Source organism: Dama dama, chromosome 9 (genome assembly GCF_033118175.1).
Source record: "Dama dama isolate Ldn47 chromosome 9, ASM3311817v1, whole genome shotgun sequence".
NCBI lineage: Eukaryota > Metazoa > Chordata > Mammalia > Artiodactyla > Cervidae > Dama > Dama dama.
In genome coordinates this window covers 20,694,001-20,714,165 of record NC_083689.1, presented here as the reverse complement: position 1 = coordinate 20,714,165, position 20,165 = coordinate 20,694,001, and the positions used below count along the sequence as shown (strand labels likewise).

The following is a 20,165-nucleotide window of genomic DNA, read 5'->3' as shown; positions in this document are numbered from 1 at the left end:
AGAGAAACTTCCCTGGCCTGTGACCATCACACCCTTCTGGGCTTCCCCCCCCCCCCCCCCCCCCCATTTATTGTGCTCAGCCACTCAGTCACCACTGACTCTTTGCAACCCCATGGACTGTAGCCTGCTAGGCTCCTCTGTCCATGGGATTCTCCCCAGCAAGAATACTGGAGCAGGTTGCCATTTCCTCCTCCAGCGGATCTTCCTGACCCGGGGATCGAACCGGCCTCTGTTACATTTCCAGCATTGACAGTCGGGTTCTTTACCACTAGCGCTACCTGGGAAGCCCCTTTTCCTTTATGGCACTTAATATAACCATAAGATCATTTCCCGCATTTGTTGATTCATTGTCTGTTTCCCCATTTTAAAACGTGAGTGCCCCCTGAGAGCAGGAATGTTGGCCTGTCCTGTTCATCTCTGGGTCCCCAGAGCCTAGCACAAAGTAGGCACTCAAGGAACGTAAGTTGGATAGGTGACTCATTTCACGCCAGGGCTCTCCACCTATCCTCCTGAAAACACACACCACTCCATCTTTAGGCTACACATGTTTCGGGTGTCCTAAGGACGGATAGTGAACTTGTTTCCCGCCCTTGGCTATCTCAAAAGATACATTCCAACCTGTGGACTAAGTGCATTGAAAATGTTACCGTCCGTGGCAATTTCCCTCCAAAGAGGCAGTCCTCTAAACACGACCTTCTCAAAACTGAGAACTGCTGTTTATCCCCCTTCGAGATATGGTGACAGGACAGGAGGAAATGAAGATGCTCATTTTGCACAGGAGAACACAAAGGCCCGGGAAAATTTTAATCCTAGATCTCTGCACACATTTTCTGGGCATAGCTGCTGCTGCTGCTGCTGCTGCTAGGTCGCTTCAGTCGTGTCCGACTCTGTGCGACCCCGGACGGCAGCCCACCAGGCTCCCCTGTCCCTGGGATTCTCCAGGCAAGAACACTGGAGTGGGTTGCCATTTCCTTCTCCAATGCATGAAAGTGAAAAGTGAAAGTGAAGTCGCTCAGTCGTGTCCGACTCTTCGAGACCCCATGAACTGCAGCCTACCAGGCTCCTCCGTCCATGGGATTTTCCAGGCAAGGGTACTGGAATCGGGTGCCATTGCCTTCTCCCTCTGGGCATAGCAGGTCGGGAGAATCCTGGATCTCCGGCCCCGCCTCCTCGCCGAGCACTGTGCGCGCACCCCGCCCCCGTTCTCGCGAGAGCTAGGAGCCGAAAAATGGCGCCGACGTGAGCGCGAGCCCACGGCCACCAAAGGAGTCGCCGCAGTCTTAGCTGGAGCCGCCGGAGCCGCGGGAACAAGAGGCTGAACCAGGCTGAGGATGGTGAGCGCGGCACCGGGGACGCGGACGCGGCGAACAAGCAGGGACTGGCGGGGAGCGGCATTCTAAGCCTCCGGCCGACCCCGCCCCCACATCCGAGCAGTCTCCCGCCGCTGTCACTCAGGGAGCACCCTACCCCCTACTTCCGGTCCTGGCTTCGACTGGGCCACGCCTACAGGGCTCAGGCACCGCCCCCTGATCTTTATATGTTGCGGTCCCAGCACCTCCAGTTCGCCTTCACAGCTCTAACCCCTCTGGTAGATATATCTCCGTCCTCAAACACCCACTTGGCCACTTCTGGCCCTCCAGAATCTTCCTAGCCGCGCCCTGTTCAGAGCCCCGCCTTTGCCCCGCCCCCTCCCTGTGGGCCACGCCCCTGCCTTGTAGTAGGGGCCCCCAGCTTTCCAAGTTAGGATCAGAGCATGCTTCTTTCATATAGGGCCTTCCTGTAAAGGTACCCCCTTCTACATTTGGCACACCTCCCAACTCTCTTCCGAAGGACGGGGACACTGGAGGCAGACGTTCAACCCCCTCACCCACTGCCTCTCCTTAGGATGGTGGCCGACTGGGTGACGTCTCTGGGGCATTCGCTGTTTCAGAAACACCCACTGATTATGGCGGGGTGAAGGGGTTCCCCTAGCTGGCGCAGGCAGACCCTGGGCCCAGGGGGTTCTCCCCACCTCTTCCTTCCACCAGGATGAGGAACCCTCGGGGCCCAGCCCGGACATGCCGGCTACTGCAGAACCCAGCTCCAGTGAAACCGACAAGGGGGTGTCCCCAGTTGTGGCTGCTATAGCCAAGTCCTCTTCCATGGAGGAGGAGCCGGGCCCTGACCGGGCAACCACACCCCCAGTGTGGGAACGTGGAGGGCCCACCGGAGGGACCCAGCAGGGTGCCTCCCCAGCCCCAGACAGTGGCCATCCTGGACCTGGACACAGCCTTGGCCCAACCAGCACTGTCTCCGGGACCAGTGAGGACCTGCGGCCTCCCAGACGACGCCCACCACCAGGTGACCTGTGATGGGACCTTCTGGGGGATCACAGGCCTGGAACAATAGAAGTGCAGACTACTGAGTATCTCTAGACTGGGGGCCCACCTAGAGGGAATCACCACTTACTGAGCCCCATTGCATGCCAGGCTGTGGCTCCAACGAGGAGCCAGGGAAACTCAGCCGCTACTTTCTGGTGGGGGAGGCAGAGGGTAAAGGCCCCAGTAAGAAACCATAGTTAGCAGTTGCAGGGTAGTCGCTGCCCCATAAATGCCCCTCTGAGGCAGAGCCCTGGACAGCGTGGATGACGAAGGGACGGTGACCCTCTCCCCGCTTCTATGCATCCTTCAGGGAAGCAGATACCGTGCTCCAGCCCAGGCTGCTGCCTCAGTTTCCCCAGCGTTCGAGACCTGGCACAGCATCTGCGTACCCACTGCCCACCCACACAGTCCCTGGAAGGTAGGGCCAGGGTAGATGGTGGGGAGGCAGGTTAGGGCGGGAGGCGGGCGGAGCCTCTGGGCCAGTCCAGGCCACCCCACTCCACTCCTCTGTTATTCATCCCTGCACCGCCAGGCAAGCTCTTCCGCTGTTCTGCCCTGAGCTGCACCGAGACCTTCCCCAACATGCAGGAACTGGTGGCCCACGGCAAGCTGCACTACAAACCCAACCGCTACTTCAAGTGAGACCTGGTCCACCGTGACCTCTGCTGGTGTGGGGGACCAGGCAGCTCCCCCTGACCACCGATTTTGACAGCTACTACCTGGGGTCCTGGCTTTTCTCCCTTCCTTTTCCAAGGGGGTTGGGTCGGGAAGTGGATGTGATCTAGGGCCAGCCTTGCCCTTAGCTGCCCAGAAGAGACTGGTCCCTAGAGCCAATTCCAGGGACCCCGAAGGCGGGGCTTGGGAGGGAGTGTGTGTGTAGGGGGGGGACATACATGGCACGACTCCGCCCAGTCCTCTACCTCCCAAGAGGGCAGCTGATCACCTAAGTCAAAATTGAGACTTCCTTCCTCATCTTCCCAGGGTTCCGACCTGGAGAAGTCCGGAAGGGTCGCGACCACTGTGGGCGGCCGCTTAGGGCAAACTCCTCCCCCACAGTTGGGGGAGTCAGGTTATTTGGGCCCAGGGTCCTTGAGCGCCCTGGAGCAGCGGTCTCCAGGTTACTGCGGATAGGCCCCTCCCTGGGTCCCCTGGGAGACCCAGCCCGGCCCTGTGCTGCCCCCCAGGTGTGAGAACTGTCTGCTGCGCTTCCGCACGCACCGCTCGCTCTTCAAGCATCTGCATGTTTGCGCCGAGCATGCGCAGAGCCCAGCCCCGCCGCCGCCACCCCCGGCCCTGGACAGGGAGTCGCCGGCGTCCGAGCGCCCCGCGGAGTCCGACCCTGCGCCGGCGCCTGGCCTGCCGTACCCGCTGCTCGAGCCGTTCACGACCCCTGCCCCTGCCCCCACCGGGCCCTTTCTGCCCTACCTGAACCCCGCGCCTTTTGGCCTAAGTCCCCCACGCCTGCGCCCCTTTCTGGCCGCCGCTCCCGGGCCTCCTGCCTCCAGCGCCGCGGTCTGGAAAAAGAGCCAAGGTGAGTGTGGGCTATCGGGGCCGCCTTCAGGGTGGGCTGGGCTCCCTTTGACTTCTGATCTTGATCCGCCCGTTGACCGCAGGTGCAGGCGGCAGCCCGCGAAGACCCCAGGGCGGCTCCGATGCGCCCTCAGGTGCGTGCAGGTGACCACCGGGGAGGGTGGAGGGGATTTCTTTCCTGCGCCCGGCGGGACCTGGGGGATACCCACCCCCTTTCTAGATGCCCAGAAATGTCTCCCCTGAAATACAGGATTTTGCCTTAAAAATTGTGGCCCCTGCTCCTTCATCTGCGCCGAAGTATCCGTGTAAAACTCGCGCCCGGATCCGGAGCCCTTCCCCCCCACATGGGTTCAGAGGATGGGAGGAGGGGACTCGGATAAGTCAAGTTTAGTGCCCCCAGACACTTGGGGAAACGTTCGGGAGAAACGGATCGGCCAGGCCATTGCCCCCCGCCCCACGCCCTGACTCCTGGGAGCTGATGGGGAGGCTGGGAAAGGTCCGACCCGCCCTCGTCCAGGGCCCGGGCTGACCGGGTCCCGCCTGCCCGCAGGGCACGCGGCTCCCAGCCGCATCGTGTGGGAGCACACACGCGGCCGCTACTCGTGCATGCAGTGCGCCTTCTCCACGGCCTCGCGGCCCGCCATGACCCTACACCTGGAGGACCACCGCCCCGGCGGCCCCGCGGCCCCGGCGCCCGGGCAGCCGCGCCCCGACGCGCCGGCGGGTAAGGCCGGGGGGAGCGCGCGGGTGGGAAGGGCGGGGGGGCCCTGAGGCGAGGAGCGGGGCTGAGGCTCAGGCGCCCCCTCCTCTGCCCCACCCAGACCCGGCCCCGCTGGCACCCAAGGTATCGCCGCTGCTGTCTGAGGGGGAGTGTCCGGTTTTCTCGCCGCTCTGAAGGCCGCCGCGTAGGGAGCGGGCTGTGGGTAATGGTGTCGTTTTTAGGGAAAGCCTGAGATGGCACGGGTGGCGGGGGGGTGGGCAATAAAAGGCAGATGAGCCAGCTGTAGATGAGATGTGCCGTGTGTCTGGGTCCCTTGCTCCTCCACAGCAGTCCTGGGGCACCACCACCTCGGGAGGAGGCAGGTCCCCCTCGTGGCCCACCTGTGTCCCACCTCCCCTGTCACCTCAACCCTGGGACAGCTGTTGGTGACCTTCTCTTTTGTCCCACCACTTACAGAAACCAGATGAGATGGCACTTGCCAGTTTTATTTGAAATGTCCCAGGAGCACCCAGCTGGAACCCCCCAGATCCTGAGGCTTGTGCCAACCCTCAGGGAGGTGAAGAGCAGTCCTGGCAGAAGTAGGGTGGTGCCAGGCCCCCCAGGGCTGGGCTCTGTGTGGCAGGCTGGGGCTTAGGCCTCGTAGCTGTTCTCCTCCTCCCTGTCCTCTGGACTCTCACTGTGGGCTGCCCAGCTCCCCTTTTCTCTCCAGCCCTGAGGATAAGGGTGCATGTCGGCCAGTCCTGCAGAGCCTGGCTGCCTCCCTTCTCCTCTCCCCCGTATAGATTCTCTCCCTTTTCTTCCTGGGAGTCAGGTGGGGGCCAGGGTTCAAAATCTGATCCCACAGCTGCTGTCGCCAGAACCCTGAGGGTCGAACCTCCAGGGTATGGAAGCTCCATCCCTCTGGGCCTGGCTTTACCTCCCGCATCTTTCTCCCTTCCATCCCTGTGGCCCCCTAGCCCAGACCTCAACCCTTGCCTCGTCCTGGGCACCAGAAGCAATCCTCCACCCCCCGCCCCCGCTTCCATCCAGTCTGAAGACCCCTAGAAACAAGTCTCTTCCAATCGTGCCCCTTCCCCTACCTAGTACTCCTATGACTCCTCTCAGCTCTCTGGATGAAGACCCTGCCCTCCTAGTAGCCCACAAGGCCCCGTCTTGCACATCTTCCACTCCTCCTATCAGGACCACACTCGCCATCACCCTCCTCTTCCTCCTGGGGAACCTAGACATCCTGTGAGCAAGAACCCAGTGACTCCAACCCCACCCCCACCATCTTCCAAATCATCAGGGTAGTCCTCTCTATGCCGCCAATAAGACACTGGTCACCCCCTGGGGGGAAGTCCCCAGACCCCACCCCTCACCCAGCAGCCTCCTGTCTTCCCCTTGTCCCCTTTCCCATCCTCCCCTGGTCCTCCTCAGAATCTTCATCTCTGTCTCAGAGCCAAGCAAGGTCCAGGTAAAGCCTGGCTGGGGTATCGGCTCAAACACCTGCTCCTGTTAGTGTGGCCGCTGTGTCTTCTCGAAATTGAACACTTCCAGGTTCCGAAGGCCCTGCTGCTTCTCCTGGGAAGGGCAGTAAGGAGATCTGGTGCCCTTAGGACCTATCCCACCTGGACACCCAGGAGCCAGACTGCCTTCCCCTCCATCCTTGGCCTTATAAGGGGCTTCGGGCCTCCAGTGTTCTTGATGGGGTTGCAGCTGAGGCCCAGGTAACTCAGGCTAGGTGACCACGCTGCCACCATCTCCAGGCCCCCAGACCCCACTGAGGCAGCTGACACTCAACACGAGCTGTGAGACCATTAGGGAACCCTGGGGGGCTCCAGACCCCCACAAGCTCCCCCACACACACACACTTCTCAACCAGAAGCCTTGGACCCACAGCTGGGTGACCCTGGGGAAGATTCAACCTCTCTGTTTTGGGGGAGTCTTTTGGGTATGACATACAACATATGGGACCTTAGTTCCCTTACCAGGGATCAAACCCATGCCCCCTGCACTGGGAGCACAGTCCTAACCACTGGACTGCCAAGGAAGCCCCAAGACTGAACCTCTCAGTATCTCACTTTTCTAGTCCTTAAAATGGGTGTCATGACAGTCAGCCTTTGGAGTTCTTGTGAGAATTCACAGAGGGATGGGGAGAGGGGGAGGGGGCTTGAGAAACGTTGGCCAGCAGTTCACATCCCTCCAGCCCCCAAGCCTGTGGCCGGCTGCCTGGGGCCCTCTCAAGAACCTGGGGAGGAGGTGGGTCAGGGGCCCACTGTACAGCTAGAGAAGGTGAGGCTAGGTTGGTAAGCTGACGGAGCCCAACTCTAGCCAGGCCCGCTTCCAAAATCACACTGATCTCTACATGACCCCAGAAGTGGGACAGTTAAACTGATGAGAAAACCTAGGCACTCACTTTTTCCTGCACCTCCAAGGCCCTAGGCTCACCCTTTCCTGCATCTTCAGGGCTCAGGGTCACATCGCCAGGGGACCAGAGTCCCCCAGCCCCTAGGAGTCTTCCCCGTAAGGCCCTCATTCAGCCACCCCTGAATCCAGGCAGTGCTACTTCCCAGTGTGTCAGGACATTTCCAGAGAGACTCAGAGCCAACATCTTGACCCAGGTGCCTGCCTTCCAACCCCATCACCCGTGTAGATGCAGCAGCCCCTCCCATGGGTACAGTGGGCCCCTCGCTGGCCTCTGGAGCAAGCTGAGCGTGCTCTGAGGCCGGGGGAGCTGAAAACTGCCTCCTACCCTTGTGCATGTGTGTTCAGTTGCTCAGTGGTGTCCGACCCTTTGTAACCAGTATCTTGCCATTCTCCTCTGTCCATGGAATTCTCCAGGCAAGAATACTGGCGTGGGTTACCATTTCCTCCTCCAGGGGATCATCCCAACCCAGGGATCGAACCCACGTCTCCTGTGTCTCCCACATTGACAGGCAGATTCTTTACTACTGTGCCACCTGGAAGCCCCGCCTCCTACCCTCATCCCCTCCCAACTCACGTCCAATCTTTGTCTGCTCGCTTGGGAAGTCTTACTCCTCCCCATGTCCCTTATGGGCCTCTGCAGCCCCTGGCCTCTCTCTGGCCAACCAAGCTGTGACCTCAAAGAGGGTTCCTCCCCGCCCCTACCACTTCAACTCCAAGATGCCCAAAAGCAGAGTCCCTCTGAGGGCTCCGGCTCCGCCCAGCAGAGGGTGCTCAGCAGTGTCTGGAGGGAGGATGAATGAGGGGCCCGCATGTCCAGGCAGGCATCCGCCTTGTGCAGCTACCCCAGAGGGCACAGGTTGGCCAAAGACTGCAGGTTCCCAGGCTGAGCGGCTCCAGGACACAGACCTCTTCATCCTCACCCTCAGCCTCCTACTCGGAGGGGGACCCACACCGGGGAATGTGACCCAGAGTGCATGTCGGTCTGTGCAGGGACACACGGGGGTCCAGAATCCCCAAGCTCTGCTCTTAGAGTAGACACACAGGCAGAGTCACTGCCAACTGCTCTCTGTAGCCTTCTGGAAACTTCAAACATCCCTGCTAGTCTAGGTGTGATCCTTGGACCACAGTATGGGCATCACCTGAGATGCTTCAGACTCTGACCTGGGGCACAGCCCACACGTTATCAGGGTGCCAGGATGACTGGTGACACCAGTTCTTTCCCAGCTTCACATTAGGATCACCCTGAGGGTGTGTAAGAAATCCCCAGGCTCAGGCCACAACCCGGGCCAATTAAGTCAGAATCTCCAGGAGCAGACTTCCCTGATGGCTCAGTGGTAAAGAATCCACCTGCCAGTGTAGGAGACACGGGTTCGATCCCTGGTCCAGGAGAATCCCTCACGTTGAGGAGCAGCTAAGCCCCTGCACCACAACTGTTGAGCCTGTGTCTAGAGCCTGGGACCTGCAACTACTGAACCCCCACCTAGGCTCCCTAGAGCCTGTGCCCTGTAACAAGAGAAGTCACCACAGTGAGAAGCCTGCACGCTGCAACTAGAGAGTATCCCTGCTCTCTGCAACTTGAGAAAGCCTGCTCACAGCAGCAAAGACCCAGTGTAGCCGAAAAGTTTTAAGTTAAAAAAAGGATCTCCAGGAGCTTCTGTTCACCTCTGTGAACTCTTGAAGGGACCCCGATGGTGTGGCCATGCTGAGAATCAGGGCTCTGCTCTCTCCCACGGGGTGTTTTCTCCTTTCTCTATGAGCCCCAAGGTCACTGACCTCCTGGGGACGAAGCCAAGCCATCAGGGTTTCCCTCCGGACAGCGCTGGTCTTGTGCCCCACCTTCACCCCCTCTTCGCTGGCCTCCCGGCCACCCCCATTTTCCTCCTTCCCTAGTCATCTGGGAACCTGGACACTGCCCACTCACCCGCCCATCACCAAACCTGCCACCCCACCTGGGCCATCAGCCTGTGTGACAGCTGTCCCCCGCAACAGGAAGTCCTGAGTCCTGCTCAAAGCTGGAAATCGGGACTGCAGGGAAGTGTTGAAATGAGGAAGGCGTGTTGAGGCAACAAGGGCCAGCAGGAGGGCCTCAACCACCCAGCTCACTCCTAAGTAAGCGTGGAGCTTACCATGCCCCTTCCCTACTGAGAACTACCCCTCCCCTCCCACGGAGGCCCTGGCTGGAGGTGGCCTTGCCCCGCCTCTGTTGCCAGGAGGTCCTCCTGGCCTGGCACAAGTCCTCCCTGGAGTCCGGAGGCCAGAACATGGCAGGACTGGGGTGGTGGTGAGGGGGCAGCAGAATCTAGAAGTGAGTGACTGTTGGGAGGGATTCTGTTGACAGGATGCCCAAAGCTTGCAGGGCAGGACAGGAATTCAAGAAGCACTGACAGGATCTGAGACCAGGCTGGGGCTGTCCCCGCCTCTGCCCCTTCCTCCCCTCCCCTCCCCGCCTGGCCAGCAGACCCCACCCCGTGGAGCAGAAGCCACAGTCACTTCCTGAAGGCAGCGGTCCTGGCCTGGGTCCCACTCGCCTTGTGGCCCGTCGCCCTCCTGCAGCCATGGTGAGTGAGTCTCCAGGGCCTGGGAGAGCCCCACACTGGCTGGAGGTGAGGGATGTCACGGGTGGAAACCAGAGGGGCATATTCCGAAAGTAGAGCAGCAGAGGGGCAGGAAAGCTGTTGGGGACATGAGATGCCACAAATGTCCAGAGGTAAGAAGTAGCCAGGATCCACTTCTGGGACAGCTCAGGCTCCGAGGGCCCGGGCTGTGACTAGAAGGGGAATGGGTGGGCCTGCCGGGGTGACTCCCCTCCCCCCAGGTCAGCATGAACAGCCACCGGGTAACAGGCAGCCAGGGTGAGTGGCAGGGGCTTCCTGTGGGTGACAAAGTAGGTCAGGTACCTGCTGCCCACCCCAGCAGTCTTCCAGGGCCTGACCTGCTGACCTGACTTCTCCGGCCCCCGGGGTCACCTGGGAGCCTTGTCCCAGCCCAGCTGGTGGGGGGTGCTTTCACAGAGGTATCTCAGGCCCCAGGCAGGAACTGCCACCCTTCCTTGTTCTCTGGGTCAGGGGAGATCCGTGAAGCTCAGGGCAGATGAGTGAGGCCCTGCCCTTCCCCTCCCCAATATCCTAGACCCCAGGTGAAGCCAGGCCCAGGGGCCTGTGGCAGGGCCACTTCTGGGGTCATTTGTTGATCAGAGCAGGCCTGGCCTACTTGTGTCTCCTGTGTCTGTGACCGAGGGTGTGGATCCTGTCGAGACGGGATCCGGGACGGACTCCACGTGCCAGGGCTGGTGCACATCAGACTGGATGTGGGAGAGTATATGCTGCATGTCTCGGTGTCCTGTATATATATATATATATATTTTGCCATGCCGCATGGCCTGTGGGATCTTAGTTCCCCAACCAGGGATCAACGCCCGCACCTCCTGCATTAGAAGCACGAAGTCTCAACCACTGAGCCACTAGGGAAGTCCCTAGAAGATTCTTTATTTCAATGAACAGTTACTGAGCGTCTTACTGAGTGCCAGGCACTAGGAGGACAGCAGTGCTGCGGCCCTCATGGCACGCTTCACAGGGGCTGGGGGAGACTGAGTCGACACATACACACACACACACAAACCCTAAATAGTCAAGACACGTTTAAAAAACAGCACTGGGTGGCAGGTTAATAAGACTCCTTGCTTCCAATGCAAGGGGCACTGGTTCAATTCCTAGTTGGGGAACTAGGATACCATGTGCTATGTGGCATGCCAATAAATAGTAAAAAAAAATAAATAAATAAGTAAAAATAAATAGGATGATATAAAATAGTAGACACTAAGAGAAAAATCAGGCAGGTTGGGGAGATCAAAGAGTCCTAGGGGGATCCTTTTTTTTTTTTTAAATCAGGGTGGTCCAGGAAAAGAAGCCTTTATCACATGGAATAAAGGAGTAGAAACCTGGAAGAGGAGAGGCGCAGGAGCCAAGCAGGAGAGGGAGGCCAAGGAGGTGGTCGGGGGGAGGTCAGATGTACCGTTCAGGGGGTTCGTGAGCTCTGGAGCTGTTACTGTGGGGAAATGACAGAGCACCCCCAGATTCGAGCAGAGCAGCACAAATAGACCTCCTCTGGCTGCTGTGGGCACAAGCGACCAGGAATGGGGGCGTGGGGCGTTGGGGGCAGGAGAAACAAGGAGGAGCCTCTTACAATAATGCTGTTGCGGGCGAGGCCGCCTCCCCTGGGCGGATTCTTCATGGCCAGGACAGGGGTGGGGGTGGTCCAAAGTTGTTCAGTTCCAGATATACTATCATACATTTATTGCTTTTGGCTGCACCGGGTCTTAGTGGTAGCACGCAGAATCTTCAGTTGAGGCATGTAAACTCTTCTTTGTGGCATGTGGGATCTACTTCCCCAAATAGGAGCTAGGAGACTTAGCCACCTGACTGCCAGGGAAATCCCTCCAGATACATTTTGAAATAAGAAAAGAAAGGCCTGGGGACATGCAGGAGGGGAGGAGGAGCTTGAGGATGCTCCATGGAATTGGGGTGGGGGTGGGTATGGGAGCAGAAAGCCACAGGGGGCCCCAGGAGCTCAGGTCCAGAGTGGGGTAAGGTTGGGTGCATATTCCAGGCTTAAGTGATGAGGTCAGAAGGTGTGTGGTAGTTCAGGAAGAAAGCCTGGCACTCTCGCGGGGAGGCTGGAGACAAAAACATGGGAGTCTGGTCAAAAGAAGAGTCAATGGCAGAAGGCGGGGAAGAGGTCGACAAGGGTGTGTGTCTGTGATCGGTTCGCTTGTCCCCACATCCATCTCTCCATGGCCCCCATGTGTATGAGTCCCTTGCCTGCCTGTGTCCCCTAGGGGAGTCATCAGGACTTCCGGAGCCTTCAAGCAAAGTTCCAGGCCTCTCAGCTGGAGACTGGCGACCTCCCCAAAAAGCCCCCGAAGCCTGAGTTCCACAAACTCCTCAGAAAGTTTCCACAGCCTGAGCTAGGCGAGCACCCCAAGAAGCCCCCACAGCCTGAGTTCACTGACCTGCCCAAAAAGCCCCCCAAACTTGAGTTCAGTGAACTCTCCAAGAAGTCCCTGCAGCCCGAGGCCACACCACTCCCCAGGAAGCCTGAGGTCCCTGAGGGCCCCCCTCAGAAGCCCCCGCAGCAGCCTGAGCTCAGCAACACCCCCAGGCCCCCCGTGGAGCCCAAGTTCAGTACTCTTCTTCAGAAGCCCCCGCAGCCTGAGTTTTGTGGGCTCCCCAGAAAGCCCCCGCAGCCTCAGGTCGGTGGCCTCCCTAAGAAGCCCCTGCCACAGCCCGAGTCCACTGAGGTCCCTCCAGTGCCCCTCTTAAAGCCTGAATTTGGTGAGCCCCACCCCCACTCCTCAGAGCCTAATAACTTCAGTACTCTTCCCAAGAAGCCTCCGCAACCTGAGTTCTGTGGGCTCCCCAGAAAGCCCCCGCAGCCTCAGGTCGGTGGCCTCCCTAAGAAGTTCCTGCCACAGCCTGAGTCCAGTGAGGTCCCTCCAGTGCCCTTTTCAAAGCCTGAATCTGGTGAGCCCCACCCCCACTCTTCACAGCCCGACTTCAGTACATTTCCCAGAAAGATCACCCGGCCTCAGCTGAATGACCTCCCCAAGAAGCCCCTGCCACCTGAGTTTGGTGACCTCACCAGGACGTCCTCGGAGCCAGAGGTCAGTGTGGTTCCCAAGAAGCCACGCCAGTGTGAGTTCAAGGTGCTCTCCAAGAAGCCCCTGCAGCCCGAGCCCGCCAGCCTCTCGAGGACGTCCTCGGAGCCCGAGTTCAGCGTGCTCCCCTCCAAGTTTCTGCAGCCCGAGTGTCGGGGGCCCCCCCGCAAGTTCTCGCAGCCAGAGCCCAGTTCTCTGCCCAGGAACCTCCCAAGAAAGCCCCTGCTCCCTGGCTCCTTTTCAGAGAGCTCACTGCCCTCTGCTGTGGCGGGCTCCAGCCCACGGGTCCCTCTCAGCCCAGGGTTTGGGGCACGGCAGCAGAGATCAGGAGCCCTCGCTCGGAGTGCTGGCTCCAGACTAGGTCTCAGACCTGGTCACCTGCCCCGGCGGAGGCCTCTACCCCCGGCCAGCAGCCTGGGCCCTCCCCCAGCCAAGCCCCCACTGCCCCCAGGCCCCAGGGATATCCAGAGTTTTCGGAGAGCTGCGGCAGCAGACACAGGTGGGTTTGGATGGCCCAGGTAGAAAGCAGGGGTGGGCGGGTCGACGCTCCCTGGCCTACCCGCGTCCCCACCTCCTATCTCATCTCTCCACAGCTCTGCCCAGGACCTCCTCTTCTGCTGGCCTCCACTGCATCCCACAGTGAGCATGGGGAGTCAGGGGGCACAGGCATGGGTCACGGGGCTGAAACAGGCCCTCACTCACGTCAGGTATCCCTGCAGGGACCCAGACGAGGTGTACGATGACGTCGAGCCCACAGACCACTCTGGACCTGGCCCCAGGAGCAGAGGTGACAGAGCAGGACACTCAGTCAGACCAGTGTGCCGAGGCATCGGAGGAGGGGGAACAGTCATCACAGGGGCCTTTTCTGTCTGTGTTGCTAGTACCAGGCCCCATGAGAACCCATACGCCTGAGGGATTGAAAGCAGAGCTAGGGGAGAAAAAAAGAGAGAAAGGGGTCAGAAAGGTCATGGCAGCTCCTGGTGGAGGAACAGGAAGGACAGCCAGAGGCCAGCAGCCTGACCACGGTGCGGCCAAGCCAAGGGTTGCATCCCAAGGTGGTGGCCGCAGACATGCAGAACAGCGGAAGAATCCGATAGAGGGGCACTTCCCTGGTCTAGTGCTTAAGACCCTGAACTCCCAACACAGGGGGCACGGGTTTCATCCCTGTTCCAGGAATAAGATCCTGCAAGCAGCGTGGCCAAAAAACAAAACAAAACAAAATCGGCGAGAGGACGTAATGGTGTATCACCAGGGACGACAGCAAGCAAGCTCAGAATAGGGATGAGGCTTAAATGTTGAGCCTGCACCTGGGTGTCAAGTGGAGGTCATCCTGAGTAAGGAAGAGGTTATCAGGAGAACCACAGTATTGGAGGTGCCTGAGGGGAACTCAGTATTGGGGAACTCCAGTATTGGAGGGGCCTGAACTCAAGCGGGAGGGAGCTGGAGCCAGGGTGTGGCCGACCCTCCAGGCCCACGTGCTCTGGGTATCCAAGGCCCCTTCTGTCTCTTTTTCCATGCCTCCGCTCTTGGAGAGCAGGCGGAAGGCCAGGCAGGCCCAGCTCAGGGAAAAGGCACTCACCGACCTCACGTGAGAAATTCACCCCATCTCCCCACCAGCACTTTATGGAATGTGCACTGTGCCCCCCTACCATTTTATAGAAGTGCAAGCTTGAGACATGACTTGCCCCAGCTCACAGCCACCACATGGGAGCCTCTGCCCCAAGGCTGCTTCCTGCCCTTATCTCTGGAGGGTCTCCTGCCAGGGATCCTCTTGTCAGACGTGCCTGAGGGGTCCCCAGCTGCTGCCCCCTCCTCACCAGCCCAGCCCCCAAAGCCTGCTGCCTATATGGCTGTGGCTCCTTCCTGGGCCCTGCTGCTTCTCCTGGGCCTGCTTTCCCCAGGGGCTGCTTGCAACACCCCTGTGAGCACAGAGCTTCCTGACAGGGCCCCTTTTGCTTCCGCTCCAGTGAGGCTGTGGCTCAGGTCTCGGGGGGGGGCCGCCGTTCCTGGGGACGTGGACGCGGGGAGCGAGCACCTCTGGCCACTCCACCACCAGCAACTCTGCAGGCACGAGCCCACCCTTTACTGTTTCCCCAACCCCAAGTAGACCAGATGCATCCTTAGCGTAGCTCTCTGTCCCCCATCCTGTGCCAGTCATTCTCCAAGACTCTGACCCAGCACCACACGCTTGCCCAGATCTCTCTCTCTCGAGGCTGGGGTGGGGGGGCGACCTGAGGGGCTCTTGGCACCTCCCTCCCACTCTCTGCCTCACTCAGAGCAGTGGCAGCCCCCTGCACAGACAGGGAGCTCCTCAAGGGCCAGAAGCTGAGGGCAGCCTGCTCAGGATCTCTCTGCCCAGGGTAGAGCCACAGGGCGCCAGGGTCTGCCCTGCTTGGCTGCACCCAAGGCTGTGTGCTTAGGCTGCGGGAGGTGTATAGGGGCCCTGGGGTGAAGTCAGGACTGCTTCCATCTGGGTGACCATCTCCAGCCCGGGTGGCCTCTGGGTGTGACTGTCACTTCAGCACCAGGCTGAGGCTGGAGGCAAAAAAGTGTCTGGGGAGGGAAGAGTGCACCATGCAGATATGCAGCCCCCTCCCCACCCCAGCACTTGATGGGGAGGGGGGCCTGGTGGTCTGGAATGCCCAGGGTGGCACTTCAAGTCATCCAGAGAGGACTGCAAAAAAGGCTGGGGGCTGCAGGTTCTGATCCTTCACTCACCCGGTGTTCATGAGGCTCTCACTGTAAGCAGACCCTTGGCCAGCAGTGCCCTCACCTAAAAAGCTGGTCATCTGCCAGGTAGTGAGTCGGCTGTCACCTGGGAGACTCCTTCCAGTCCAGTCTCATCAGCCAGACCAGGCAAGAACCCCAGCCCGACATGGCCCCATCCCAGAGGCAGACTGCTTGCTTTGAGGAAACACTTTTCTTGGCCTTATTTTTTGACCCGTATCTCTTTAGAATTCCCAAAACCTACTTGCTGTAGGAGGGAGGGGTAAAACCGCCTCAAAAGCTGACAGAGAAGCCCTGCCTCTACCATTTAATACCTTGGTGGCCTTGGGCAGGCTGCCTTACTTCTCTGACCCTTGCTACCTCCTCAGCAGGCAACTTGGGATGACAGCCATCAAGAAGGGGCTTTCCTGTTGGTTCAGCGGCTAAGACTTCACATTCCCAATGTAGGGGGCATGGGTTTGATCCCTGGTCAGGCAATTAGATCCCACATGCTGCAACTAAGACCCAGAGCAGCCAAATAAATATTTTCTTAAAGAAAAGAAAGTTGAAAGAAATGGTTAAAGGTCTCTGCCATGCCTGGCCTGTGGCAGGAGTTAGGAAAATGGAAGGCAATCTACCATGAGAGGCCTGGGCAGCAGAGGGTGAGGAGGAGACCCAAGTCCTGAAAACTGACCAGGGGAACCTCAGGCCACCAGAGCCAGAGGCCCACACAATGGCCCTGCCCTAACTCGGCACTCTGACTGTCCCAGATGAAGTGCTGTCGGCTCAGCAGTACCCGTGGAGGCCACCGCAAGACCCAGAGCTCAGGTACCAGAGGGAGGTGGGCAGGGCGGGGCTGAGCTGGGGAGAAAAGTAAAAGGGGGTCCCTGAGAAGCATGAGCACCTAATTCCTTGTGGCGGGGTGGGGGGGGCATGCCCAGGAAGGAGAAGGCGCCCCTCCAGCCACCACAGATGCCGCCCATGGACCTGAAGTCCCTGAAGCAGCTCCGGAAGGCAGAGAAAGCGGAGCGAGAGTTTCGGAAGAAGTTCAAGGTGTGAATGAAGAATCCTGGGAGGGCTGGGCTCGGCCCCAGGTGGCCACCGCCCCACACGGGGTTCTCAGGGCGGCAGGGCAAGCGGCAGCTCTTGTGTCCCCTTCCCCAGTTTGAGGGGGAGATTGTGGTTCAGACAAGGATGATGATCGACCCCAATGCCAAGACCCGCCGTGGGGGCGGCAAGCACCTGGGGATCCGGCGTGGGGAGATCCTGGAGGTGATCGAGTTCACCAGCAAGGAGGAGATGCTGTGCCGGGACACCAAGGGCAAGTGTGAGTGAGTCACCAGTGGAGGGCAGCCTGGGAAGGCAGACAGCCCCAAGGAGGGAGGAGACCTCACCCGCCCACCCCTGCTCTCTTCACAGATGGCTATGTGCCAAGAACAGCTCTACTGCCCCTGTGAGTGCCAGCACTGATTGGGGGCAGGGGGTGGGGGTGTGTGACAATGGGGCAGGGTGACCCTGGCTGACCCAACTGTGCTCTCCACCAGGGAAACAGAGGTGTACGACGACGTCGCTGCCTGGGGTATGTAAATGCTCTGGGTGGATGGGAAGGGTGGGGTGAGGTCCTCTGCCACCCCTCCAGGGATTGCTGGCTACCCGCTCACGGGGAAAGGGTCACCAAAAGTCACCTTTCTTGGCAGATCCTTTGGACAGCCAACCATTGCCCTAGGGACAGTAAGGCCCGCAGGTGTGGGGATCAAGGACAGCCCACCAGTCCAGTCACCCGCTAATAAGGAGTCCTGGACCCTAGCGTGGCCATCACAGAACTGCCTGGGCTCCTGTCTGACCACGTCCACAGACCACATAAAGTCCCTCTTTTAAAGTGACTGCTGTGTCTTGTCTTTTCTTTCCCTCCTAATGAGCACCAACAGGGGAGCCAAGATCAAATACTTGGGGGAAATCTGTGAGGTCCAGGTCTCCTTACCCCTCAAGGACAAAGGCCAGAAGAGAAAAAGGAGGGCAGGAGAAGGTGGCAAGGGAGGGGGCCCCTTGCTAGAAGCTGAGTTGAGGGCCCCTCTGACGGCACCAGGTCAGCTGTGGTCAGCGAGGAGAGAGAGATGCTTGGGGGCCCTCCACGTCCAGCATGACAAGCAGCTGCTGCAGCTCCTCACGGGCAATAGCCCAAATGGCTGTCACACTGTGGAGATAATGTGACCCAGTTCTGACCGAGTGCAGGTATCAAGTTCAGCCTAAACCTCTGACAGGGCAGAATATGCTCAGAAACCTACACCCTCCTTGGTCTGTTTTAGCAAAGAAAAGCTGCTATGGACTGAAGATTGTGTCCTGGCTGTCAAAAACAAAGTCCTAAACTGAAAACCTACCCCTCTAGGTGACAGCACGAGAAAGCATGAGGTCCAGAAGCAGAGCCCTCATGGATGGGATTTGTGCCCTATGAAAGAGGTTTGGGGACTTCCCTGGTTGTCCAGTGGTTGGGACAATGCACTTCCATGGCCAAGGGCCTGGGTTCAGTCCCCATCCCGTTCGGGGAACTGAAGTCCCACCAGCCACATGGCACAGCCAAATAAACTAAAAAAATATTGTTTTAAATAAGTCTGAGAAAGTTCCCTAGGCAACTCCTGCCACGTGAAGTTACAGCTAGAAACTGTCATCCATGAACTAGGACCAGGCCCTCACCAGGCCCTGGATCTGCCAGCACCTTGACAGGACTGCCCACCCTCCAGGACTGAGAGAAACAAATGCTCCTTTCAGCAGCCGGGGCAGACTGGGACAGAAGTCAAACTGGAAATGGGCCCCTCGCAGTATCTGTGCCCCGTAGAATCACTGCCCGGGGGAGACGGGATGGTTCTGACAGCCAAGCACACCATCAGTGTGCACAGGCACTGGGAGACTCAGGCCCACTCAGGACTCGGTTTCCATAAAGAGATTTTTCTCAAGAGGCTGCAGCCAGTGGCCTCTCACCTCAAGGGTCCACACAGCTCCAAGGGCAGAAAGGAGACTGAGCAGCTTTGGTCCCTCATCCTTGGGTGGTTACCCCACAACACACACACAAAAGCAAGCAGCTTTCAGGAACTGGTATTTATTATCAAAGTCATATTCGATGTCAACAAGATGCCACAACTACAAAAAAAATTGCGCACATTGCAATCTCAATGCAAACAGTCAAATGGAACCCCAGTCATTAAAAAAGTAATTCAAATTACCCCAAAAAGCAACTGAATTTTTTAAACATCTTTATACATCCAGCCAACAAATTAAAATGGTTAACAAGAAAAAATACAAATTCAGAGGTCTGGTATCGATGTTTAAAAAAGGCAACTGCTTAAGCATTTCTATCGATTCGAACATCAATCTCTCGGCCACTCAGCTTCATCCCATTCATCATCCGGCAGGCTCTCTCAGCCACCTCTGGCGACTCAAACTTAACCACACCGCACCCCTTGGACTTCCCATTCTCCATCTTGATGTCGGCATACAGCACGTGGCCTGGGCACAGGGAGGGAAGAAGAGACCACAACTCATCAGGCAAACCCAGAGCTCAGGCTCAGTCTGGGCTCCACTCAGTCCAGATCACCTGTTGGATTTCGGTTGACAGAGTCAAAAGGGAGAGCTGCCCTTGCGCCTGACGCAAGAATGCTCAGAACCCAGCGGCTAGAACCCAGTTACCATGGCCCTCTACCACACTGCCATTCTTCTGCCCATGGGACAACAATCTGACTCATGATAAGCAGTCCTGGTGGCTTCAAATGTACACCTTCATGCTCAAGAGTTATTAAAAAAAAAAAAAAAAATACACTGTGTGAAGCCAACTTTATAGGCAAATTTTACAGAGGCTTCACTTTTAATACACTGCTCCTCTGTGTTTACAAGGCCATCACCAATACCATGGACACTTCTGTACTGTCCAAATACAAGCTTTGTAATCATTAACAAGCAGGTTACACATATTCCTTCAAGCTCTGGTTAAGCATCCTGGTTATGTGTCAAGCACTGTGGAAAGCAATCTACAAGGCTACAGAAATGCAGGTCCAAGAACACAAGTGTAGCGGGGCTGGCCCACACAACACTAGGGCCATGAACTCTGCTTGAGAGAAGGTCAAGCCCTGGAGGGCTTCTCACAGGCAAGTTCTAAAACAGCTTGGGCAGACACTAAGTGGTACAGGGCTTATAGTTTTGGATTTCTCTTGCCAACAGAGGGACAGACACCTCCAGGCCTGGGAGGGGAAGTGGCATGATCCACTTGACTTTTCCACTACAATCTGTGAACTAAGGAGTAGGGAGAGAGGGCAAGAACGGGGCAAGAAGGCAGGCTATGGCTCAATAACTGACCCAAGAGAAGAACTAGGAGAGGCTGCAACAGTGGTGAAATCTGAGTTACTGCGGCAAAAGGAAATGAGAAAACACTGAGGAAGCCTTGATTCAGAGAGTCAGCCAGGCCTCTGGCTTAAGGCTGGGGCTCCCAACTTGCCATGGTTCAAAGAAGAGAAGTGGTGGGGGTGAGGGGCAGGGCCTCACCCAGAGACAACCGAACTTCCTTTTGGCCACAAAGCAAGCCTTCCAGAGTGGGTGCCCGGTTTGCCAGGAAACCACGCTGCCCACAAACACCTGCCCTGAGCCTGCGAATCCTCACCCATGCCTGCTGGGTGAGTGCTCTTTGAGACACAAACCCATGGTGCGGTTGTGGAAGGCACCCTTGTCTCAGACATACTTATTTTATTGAGCTTTGTCACTTAGAAGTCATGTGATCTTGGCAATGTGACTTTGCCTGACTCTG

At 58.2% G+C, this 20,165-nt stretch overlaps 3 protein-coding genes across 15 annotated transcripts in view; 2 read left to right on the top strand and 1 right to left on the bottom strand.

Annotated features, from left to right (window-relative positions):
• The first annotated feature begins 1,042 nt into the window (after positions 1-1,042).
• On the top strand, positions 1,043-4,872 carry ZNF414 (zinc finger protein 414). 2 transcript variants are annotated; one of them, XM_061150518.1, is made up of 8 exons: positions 1,043-1,334; positions 1,960-2,340; positions 2,671-2,778; positions 2,893-2,998; positions 3,545-3,891; positions 3,974-4,024; positions 4,441-4,614; positions 4,712-4,872. In XM_061150518.1, exons 2-8 carry the CDS (start codon positions 2,058-2,060, stop codon positions 4,783-4,785), a joined length of 1,143 nt encoding a protein of 380 aa, XP_061006501.1. In that variant the 5' UTR covers positions 1,043-1,334; positions 1,960-2,057; the 3' UTR covers positions 4,786-4,872. The 2 variants fall into 2 exon arrangements, with proteins under 2 accessions (XP_061006501.1, XP_061006500.1); XM_061150517.1 differs by having other exon boundaries at positions 1,058-1,334; positions 2,028-2,340; positions 4,712-4,868.
• A 2,759-nt stretch (positions 4,873-7,631) lies between these two features.
• Positions 7,632-17,259, top strand: PRAM1 (PML-RARA regulated adaptor molecule 1). Its single transcript, XM_061150516.1, has 10 exons — positions 7,632-9,575; positions 11,852-13,169; positions 13,264-13,309; positions 13,390-13,457; positions 16,147-16,204; positions 16,318-16,429; positions 16,541-16,703; positions 16,796-16,829; positions 16,921-16,955; positions 17,074-17,259. The coding sequence occupies exons 1-10, from the start codon at positions 9,573-9,575 to the stop codon at positions 17,100-17,102; spliced, it is 1,866 nt and encodes a 621-aa protein (XP_061006499.1). The 5' UTR covers positions 7,632-9,572; the 3' UTR covers positions 17,103-17,259.
• A 1,195-nt stretch (positions 17,260-18,454) lies between these two features.
• Positions 18,455-20,165, bottom strand: part of HNRNPM (heterogeneous nuclear ribonucleoprotein M) — an 89,107-nt gene continuing 87,396 nt past the window's right edge. For all 12 annotated transcript variants that reach the window (XM_061150507.1, XM_061150508.1, XM_061150509.1 and 9 more), the window contains one exon: positions 18,455-18,877. In XM_061150507.1, the coding sequence (XP_061006490.1) occupies positions 18,714-18,877 (164 nt within the window). In that variant the 3' untranslated portion in view covers positions 18,455-18,713. The remainder of the gene's footprint in view (positions 18,878-20,165) is intronic.